The sequence below is a fragment of the Pygoscelis adeliae genome, unplaced genomic scaffold (assembly GCF_000699105.1).
Source record: "Pygoscelis adeliae isolate BGI_AS28 unplaced genomic scaffold, ASM69910v1 Scaffold302, whole genome shotgun sequence".
In the NCBI taxonomy this organism is placed as follows: Eukaryota; Metazoa; Chordata; class Aves; order Sphenisciformes; family Spheniscidae; genus Pygoscelis; species Pygoscelis adeliae.
Genome location: NW_008824372.1, coordinates 1,130,136 through 1,139,640, shown reverse-complemented (window position 1 = coordinate 1,139,640; position 9,505 = coordinate 1,130,136). Strand labels below are relative to the sequence as shown.

The 9,505-nt window shown below is 41.0% G+C and overlaps 1 protein-coding gene across 1 annotated transcript in view; it reads left to right on the top strand.

The window, feature by feature from the left end:
* Window positions 1-9,505, top strand: part of RAD18 (RAD18 E3 ubiquitin protein ligase) — a 56,191-nt gene that overhangs the window by 18,342 nt on the left and 28,344 nt on the right. Inside the window, exons 6-8 of the mRNA XM_009320094.1 lie at window positions 836-1,020; window positions 4,938-5,014; window positions 5,714-5,774. Of these exons, the coding sequence (XP_009318369.1) occupies window positions 836-1,020; window positions 4,938-5,014; window positions 5,714-5,774 (323 nt within the window). The remainder of the gene's footprint in view (window positions 1-835; window positions 1,021-4,937; window positions 5,015-5,713; window positions 5,775-9,505) is intronic.

Below are 9,505 nucleotides of genomic sequence, written 5' to 3'. Positions count from 1 at the left end.
GAAACTGTTCTGCTAATTTTAGATGACAAAAGTTGTAGTAGGACTTGAATTTTCTATGGCAGTTTCCTGTAATTAGGATGTTTTCCCTAGTTATGCCAGGAACGTTGAGTTCTTCTGACATAAGGCAGTGTGAAGGAGTGAATTTTGGTTTTAGATGTTCATCCGAGAGCACTATTAGTTCTCTTTAATGTCACTTTCTGTATTACCAAACTACCCTTCTGTTAGATGGGAACTACAAATTTGCTTTCAGGTACATGACTATCTTTCTCAAAGTAATTTTCCCAGAAAGCTGAAAAATCTCCTAATTCAAGTTTTGGATTGCAGTTTTAATGCTTTTAAAACTTCACCAACTGATTCAGGTAAGACATAGCCAGTACTTGGGTGGAAAACCTGTGTTTCAGCAATCTGAATCCAGTACACTTCCTTTTGAATGCAGAGTGAATGTAGGCTTGATCCTAATGAAGACGAGCAATACTGTGTGTGCTGATGTGATTCTGAAGCCTTTGCTGTAGATATTAAAAACAAAGCCGCAGTACTTTTTACATGAGCAGTGTTTGCATCATTTCCTAAAGAAAATCCGACTAGACCTATTGCTTTCTGCACGTTTGAAATTTTTGTTGTGGTAGGTAGAATAAGTGTTCTGGCTTCCTAGAGCTGTTGCTGTTGCATCTGTGAAACACTGTTTAATTGGTTGTGTGTCTATCATGGCTGAAATAATTTTTTTCAGGTATTTCTTACCCAGAGTGGGTGAAATACCCTGTAAAAATGTAAGTCAGTATTTTGATTTTCATAGGAGTATTAATGAAAAAAAGTTTGTTTCCTTTTCCTTTTGCAGTTCTGCTCACAAAAGGAAGCCTATGTCTAAAGTTGTTTACAACTTGCTCTCTGATCGTGATTTGAAGAAGAAACTAAAGGAACATGGTCTGTCTACCCACGGGACCCGACAACAGCTCATTAAAAGACACCAAGAATTTGTGCACATGTATAATGCTCAATGTGATTCTCTAAATCCCAAATCAGGTAAGTTAGAAATTCTAGGAAAGCTGTTACCATTGCAAATTATTTGTATGCGTTTCTCCTTCTCTTAGTTCTCAGGGTAGGAATAAGGCTGGCTTGAATATTTAGGAAAACTGGAAGAATTTATCTTACCTAAATCAAGATGAATGCAAAAAAAGGAAATTTAATGAAAACCAGAAATGTGTTGCTATACTCGGGAAGTATCCAGCAAGGATGTAAATTTGTGCTGAAATTCTTTGATACTTCCTGGTTTACTAACCCTGTTCTGAAAAATGTTCTGTGTTTTTACTGACTTTGCATTTTAATGAGTGCCTCCAAATTAGACTCAGGCTTTTAGTCAAAAAATTGGAAATACCTGAGGTTCTTAGTAAGTGAATAGATTATTAATTTATCTTTTGTTTTGAATTTGTTCTCTTCCTCCCATACACTGAGGCTTTTATATTTTTATTGGATGTAATTTCAAAATTAGATTTCTTTTTGGAGATGATAGCAAAGGGTAGAATGAATTAATAAGAAAGTGTTAATGCTTTGCTGGAGTTTACATCAATTTAGGTGTTTGGCAGCAATTTTATACAATTAAACTCAGACTATATATACCATTAAACAGCTGTATGGGATAAGGAGAATGTGTTTTAGTCTCTAATGTGAGTGCAGTATAAATTTCCTTTAAACAGCAGTCTGTTGTTTGCATGTGCTCAGGCTTAATGCTTGGAAAATGCCAGGGCTGGAACAGGGAGGATGAGATCCGAGTAGGGTATTTGTGCTGCCTGGTTTTGTAGGCAGTGTGGCCATTTTTTAAATTTTGAATAGCATGTATGAGCTAGAGGGAGAATTGTCCCAGCTCATCTTGTTATATTCTATTTTATACAAGATGAAAATATGCATCTTTAAAAAAGATGTAATTTGTCATCTCTCAATTCAGTTCTGCAAGTGATATGAGTAACAGCATAAATACACTGGTGTGTGTGGGTGAGAGATAGGCATCAGATTTATAGTTATATTATTTTTTTATTTGGTTAGAAGCTTATGGCAAACAGTCCTTTTAAAGGAATTTCTAACAGAATCATGTTCTGAAATTACTCTCCTGGGAGCTGCACAGCCGTTAGTGTCCTGGAAATTCTCATATAGCTGGTGTTGTATTTTCTGCACTGGTTTCAGGATGTAGCTTGCCGTCTGCTAGGTCTGTAACATAGGTCAGTCCTGCTGCTGGCAAGAGCTGGTCTCAGTTACTTCAAAGGTAGAGAGATGAGAAATATTGTTCCTCACCCTCAGTTTGAGCTCTTTAATTTTCACGTTTACAGAGAGCCTTAAGTCCTGAAGCACAAGTTCATAATTTCTTCCAGAAGTTGTAAAAAATTCTGAATGTTTTAGTGTGTATTGAAGGGCTCGGAAACTATTGGGACCAGATAAATTTTTGTTCTTGCTGGCAGTGGGACTCTCAGGAACTGAGTGAGCGGGCAGGGCAGTGAGCTGGGAGCTGAGGAGCCGCTCGTGCACGGCTGGGTTCAGCATCTCTGTGGGTTAGATAGCATACCACTGCAGGTGCACAGCTAAACTTCATATTTGCTACTTGTTGCTTATCTATAACAGGAATAATTTGGGGCCAGGGGTGAGAAGTACCCTTTGAGAAAGATGCCAGATTTAAACACAGTAAAAACCACTTAATTCATCAGTTTTCATTTAACAAATTTGACAGTATAGGGGAGTATTTATTTCAAGTGAATATTAAAAGCTCATATGTTAACTCCATGCACATGTGGTTTTATATGTGATCAGACAGTCGGAAATGCTGAATATGCACAACTACCGTGGCATTTCAAAAATAAAGTATGTTTTTGGCATTCAACTCTTTCATTAAACAGGCAGAACCACCAGATGCGGTGCTTTTTGAAAAATAAAGTCAGTCACTGCAGTCTATAAATATGAATTTAGCAGCCAAACTTTAGGCTCCTGCTTTTTGAAATCTTGATTCCACTTACCAGCTCTTGTCTTGGATTGTGGGAGCAAGTGTATGAGAAAAGCAACCAACACTATTTGCAAAATGAATTTTGCTCCTTTAACCATTTTGAGAACTTGACTGAGAAGGTTAAGTGCCTAAATGATTTAGGTGCCAAGCATCACTGCTTAGTTTGTGCCTAAGCACTTCCAAAAATAAACATAAATGCTTTCAAAAATTGTTTTATGGGGCTTCAGGAAGTCTCTGGGATGAGAACCAGCACACACAGTTAAGATTGTGTTTGACTTCAGCAATGATAGAAGTTTAGGAAGTTTGTTGTTTAAGTCTGCGAGAACAGCACTTGTATCAGAATTTCAATCATGATATGATTTATGTTAATCTTTGAAATTTAATTAAACACTCTCAAAGCCCCTCTCCGAGTTCCCCAGGGGCAGGAGCAGACATAGAGCTGCTGTAGGTCATGGAGGTATGCCATCGTCCGATGGCTAAACAGGAGCAGAGCAGTTTTGAAGTAGGAGTGAGGAGTGGGCTGGTCGGGAGCTGCGGCAGCTCAGGGTGAGGGGAAAGAAGGGTCAGGGGGTTGGGGTTGCGCTGCTGCCGTTACGCCGCAGCAAGGTCGGCCTGAGAAGTGGATGCTGGCTCGACTGGAGCCTCATGTCTGCTCAAGGTGTGCTAGAACTGAAGCTGTGCAGTACAGGCGGCTCTCTCTTAGTCCTTTAATGTGCTGGGAGGTACTCGGCTCTTGGGGTGATTCTTCACTTGCTGCTGGTGATGAAGTAGTGCCGAATCCCTGTCCGTGTCATTCATCCAAGGCTAGCTAAATGAAGAGTTTCACAGTGTGTTACAGTGCACTTCAGCTAGTCTGCCCTAAGTAATGCAAAACTAGTACTGAGTTCTGGCTCAATGCCTATTTATAAAGGGTGAATTATTAAACTAGCACTTAAAATGCAGACATGCATTTTCAGTGGTAGCAGTGAACCTAAGGTCACTATATAATACGAATAGCTGAGCTGCTGAGGAAGCATGGGTGTCAAATTCCTGGATTTTGCTTAAACCAGTTTTGAACGGGTTTTACTCCTTCACAGCTTAATAAGCTTCTTGTTCCCTGGATACTTTACGGTCTAGTGAAAGCGTTTGTTTTAATAAAAACCCTTAGCTACCTAGTAGCTCTGTGAAAATGATTAAGTGTAGAAACAGATTTGTAAAAGTAAATGTCAAAGTAAACCATGCAGGGTCCTGCATAGCTGTAGTTTTAGTTAAAATATTAACAAAGTTACGTCTGTTTATGTGCTTTTGAGGTGTCGGATTTAATAGTTAGAATAGGTTGTAATTCAACTTTGGACTATGGGTTGTGGACATAAGCCTGCAAATGGTTTTGCGTTGCCTTGGAAGGTAGTCCTCGGAGGTAAAAATAAGATAAACAGTAGATGTCGTTATTTTATCTTCTGTTTAAAGGCACAATATGAAATGGAAACTCTTTATAAAAAGACACGCCTGTACACAACAGAAACACTGTAGTATGCTAGAGTAAGATTCAAATATGATTTGAAAAGATTACATTTTCCCATGAATTTAATACAAAGGACATGAGAGTAATGGCCCAGGAGGTGGCTGAGAGCCAGCTGCTGGCAAGCACCGTGCAGCTTGCTGCAAGGCGCCTTGGCCAAGGCCCACAGCTCCCGACCTTGCCTCCTGGTCCCTAGTCTCGGGCACTGCCTCTGCTGCTCAGCTGCTGCAGATGGGAGCAGTTCCTCTGCGTGAACAAACACCCGCCGAGCACTGGTGTAAAACCACGCCGTTTGGATTTGCCTGTGATTGGAGTCTGAGTTTTCACTGTTGGCGAGCTAATGCCGGTTTGTCTCTTTGTGATTTAAATTCATGGTAGTTTCTTTCAGTGCTGTTACATCTTTTTTTTATTTAACAGCTCCTGTTTTAGTGATCCCTGTCTTGTATTTTCAAACAGTTGCAGAGGTTGTTAAAGAGCTGGAAAAGAACGAGAAGATTCGGGTTCAGCTTGAATTTAATAAAACCGGTGAAAATGTAAGCTAAGTATCTTTGTTCTCAAAGAGGGGGCTGCCTAGGAGAAGTTGCAGAGTGGGCACTGAACATGTTTGCCTATCATTTTATTATGAGAATTCCAGGTTGCATGTTGGAATTCACATATACCATCTTATAATCAACATGATTTTCTCATACCACTCACTTGTCATGGGCAGTTCTTCGTGTACTGTTGATGTTTCTATGCCCAAACCATTTAAGTAGGAGCATTTTTTTGATTGCAATAAAAATTCTTGAGCAATGTTCCCCTTGGTCATATTGGAGGATTTTGACCCTCCATGGCAGCGTGGGGAATATTGTGCTTCCTAGAATACTCTAGGATTTAGCTAGCAAATTCCTTGCTTCCTGAACAGCAATAGCGCCTGTTCTTTTCCCATGACATATGATACTTTTGTGACTTTTGGAGCATGTTTGTTGCACAGTATTAGGAAATATTTTATGGTGCACACATGGTGGGTGTTATATGGGGTGGCTTGGCTTAGTCCTGTTGACTTTGCGAAAGCAAAGCAAGACAGCATGTATACGTACTTTATATATTACTGTCTGCGGATGAGATGGTAAGAGCTGGTGGGTGAAAAACAGAGAGCTGATCCTTCTTCCAGTTTTAAGTCTCTAGTTTTAAAGTATGCAGCTTTATCATCTTTTTGTTTCTGTAAATAAACATTTGTGTGATTTCTGTAGAGCTTGACCTTCACAAAGGACCAGACAGAGGAAGAAATAGATGAGATCCACACTGATTATCGTAAGTAATATGCAAGTTTCACTTCATTTTGCTTTTAAATTCACCTTCTTTTTCTTTGTACTAAAATATATACACAAAAGTGATGCTTTTCATGTGTGTGTGCTTCCCCCATCCCCCATTTAATAAATCAAAGCTGGAAGTTCTCTGTTTGGGCTGAAACTTCCTCTTTGAAACCAGTCTCTATTAAGTAGTGACGTTTGACAAAACTCACTGTCAGGGCTGGATAAGATTGAGATGGAAGCTGATTGCCTCCTTATCACACCTCCATTTATGCACTTTCTATTTCCCTTCTTAATGGGCCTCCTATGTTTGTTGGACATAAAGAACAGCAAAGTAGAGTTTTTATGTCTCCTGCACTGGATGTGCTATGCGTAGTTGTATGGTTTCACTGGGAACCCTCAGGCAGAAATAAGCAGAACTTCTCCAGACTCCCTGAGACCCCAGCAGTGCTGGGCGTGCATGCCGGCTGTATCCCGTCGAGCTGCCTGGGCTGCTGGCTGTCACGTGGAGGGGGAGCTCTGTTTCAGTGTCCCTCTCTGTGTAAGACTCTCTGTGCAATTCTTATGATGCCGGTTTTGTAGAACAGAAGAGCAGTTGTGACTGCAGTGAAAGCTGATTGTGCTTTGCTTGTGAGATTTCACCCTTCCTCTCTCCAGATTTTTTGGCACACTCTCTGAGAGTAATCTGAATTACTCAGAGGTTCATGTAAATTCGTTAATTATTTTGCCAGCTCTATACTTTGTTAAGACTTGGGCTTGCAGCATATGAATCTGTGTATATTAAGTCAGTCACTCACTGATTGTTTAAAAAAAACCAAAACAAACTTGTTACCTACTGTTGTGTCCCTGTGAACAATGGCATGCACTCCTGAGTGTTTTTATACATACAGAATTTTCTCAGCTTCTGGTTTGATACTGTTTTCTCCCTTTTTTGAGATTCTGGGCACTGTATGACTTCTGCTCTGCAGGCAGCTCTGCTGGCTGTGAGCCCTCCAGGAGCAGCAGCCTGGCTCAGGCATAGCTGGGCCACTCCAGAGGGAGGCATCCCTGCCAACAAGGAGTGTGCTAGGCTGGCAAGATGGGGTGAATGCTGGCTGTCTTGGCCCTGCGCTCACCAGTATACCCAGTAACACAGACACTGGGTTTTCCCATTACTCAGATATTCCCTCCTCCCCTACAACTCTTAGTGGTCGGACATTGGCTTTATTTAAAATGCGCCTGTATTCTGGGTGATGGTTGGTCTTCCCAAGTCTTCTAACTCATCCTGTAGCAGATAAGTTTGTATAAATTTACTCTTTCTATACCTTATTTTTCTAGGTTTGCTGTCCAGTGCAGAGTGACATTAACTGGCAAGCAATGTAGCCATGGTAGTTTATATTTAATATGGCATTTCTAAAATACTTTATGGCTGCATGTGTCCTCCACTGTGTGTTTTTTCCACTTCTACAGTTGTCAAAGTGGCCCTAAACTCAGCCAAAAATGCTTTTTCCATATTTTATTTGTATAGCGTGATTCTCAAATCATCCAGGGTTTCACAGTGCTCCTCACATTCGCTCCCTTCCTTCATACCCCTCTCCACAAGCACTCGCGTGTTCCTGTCTCCTCCCTGCATCCTTTTCTACTCCCCCCCTCCCCGTCCAGCCCTGTGATTTTGAAGCGATCTTTTAAAAAGAATACTCTGCTCATTTGGTTGACCTCTTCCCCTCCATCCTGTGCAGGCAACTGGGATTCAGTGCAAACTGGGTGATTTTTTTTCTGGTTTTATTGTTGCTGTTTGTTTCATTTTTTCACACCGAGTCCCCTCTGTTTGTGCAAGAGACCAGTGCCTGTGTTGGTTATTAAACCTGCTTCTGCCCTGACAGAATAACAGCATTTGTTTCGGGAAGTGTAACTGGAATAAATATTTAAGGGAAAGAAGAGAAGAGACAAAAAATAAGAAAAATATCACGGGGAGAGCTGTAGTTCAATGATATAATTGTGTGGTGGGGTTTTGGGGGGTGGTGGAGTTTTTTTTGGTTTGTTCCCCCCGCCCCCGCCGAGAACTGATTCCTGTTTAACTTGACCCTGGAAAAGCACAGTATTTTAAACTGTGTTTCTCCTTACTGTGTGCCTAAACTTGAGAACAGTGTTTCCTCCCTCCGTGGAACCACCTAACCATCTTTATGGTTAGTTTAGACGCAGACGTTCTTGTGAGAGTTAGAGATTGCAGGACTTGCATCCTGTTGTAGTAATTTAGTACAGAAATGGCTAATGTAAACTGATTTTTACAGATTATTTCCTGACCCTTCTTTGTGTGTTTGTACACATAAAGCATTATTTTGTACTTAGGTCCCTAGTGGTTATTTTATTATTCACAAATTCTTTCCTGTTGTTTCCCGCTTATGTCGCTTCACCTGCGCTCTGCTTGCACACTCAAACATGGTAGTTAGCCATGTAACGCTAAAACAATATTCAATCAACATTAAACTTCTCTGCTTTCAGCCACAGAGGAGCAAAGCAATGAAGGGACAACTTGTTCTGATTACACTTCAGGGTGTATTTAAATCTGCAATATGGTCGTATTTCCTGTGTTTCCTTGTGTTGCTACAGGCATATAAATTATTCCATAATGCAGCTAGATTTAGCCTTGTTGATTTTAGTTGGGTTTCTGTGAAGGCTAAATAAGGGCCTAAATCTTTAGCAAATTTTTCCCTTGCTTTTTGTTGCTGTTCCTGAGAATATTTTTTTTTTTAAGTGTACATGCACTGTTTGTGGTTTTGAATCTTAAGCATTCTCCTCTAATTCCAAGTAACTGGTTAATAATTACTCTCTTGCCATGCAGAAATCTCTAGCAATACAACGCAGGGGGAAAAAAAAGTAAAATAATTTTAAAAGTATTAATCCCAAATTAGGTGTTTTTCCCCACAAGGCTTTAGTAGCTCAGTAAAGAACAAACCCAAAGTTCAGTGACTTCAGGAGGGCCCCCAGAGCAGAGCAAACGCCTTGTAACTAGCCGTTAGTGCTCTGCTCGTTAGTGTGCTGCTAAACGTGGGAGGTGAGTCTGAACAAAAGCTGTCCGAGGAGGGGACCTGATTGACAGTCAGCTGTGAGTTCGCCTCCGTCCTTCTCCCCGCAGACGGGGAACGTTTGGGGGTGGCAGGGCTGGCATGGAGTAACCCAGGAGCGAAGGAGCTGCTGAGGGGACGTGCCGCTCCGGTGCGGTGCCCGCACAGCTCTTTATAGGGCAGTGCTGCCACCAGAGAACTGATCCTATGCTAGAAACCCACTTAACTCGTGGTTTTTTTTTTAGATTTTGGATGTGCACCGATCCCTTGTAAAGCTGGATCCCTGGTTGCGTTCGCGTTGCAACCTTGCAAACAGTTGTATTGCACGGCTGGGGTGGGGTGTGGAAACAGCCAGCCGGTTCTGCTCCAGGCTGCTGTGCGCTGCTGGCAGTGGCCACGGGGGACTGGCGTTGCCGGTCCTTCCTTTTATTTTCTTGCTCCGTTGTACACGTTTTAGAACAAGAAGATATTAAGTGCCATCTTAATTTTCCAAAACCAGGTATTTTATTGAGTTTATATTGTTAAAAGGATATGGTTTCAAAATTATCAAGACCGCCAAGTGAATAAATTAGCCTCGGGCAGCCTAATTGAACATTGAAAAGTTTTTAAAAAAAAAAAAAGAGGAAAAAAGAGAAGATAGAAGAATATTTTAATGGGAACATATGGTTTTAAAATTAATAAAAAGTGA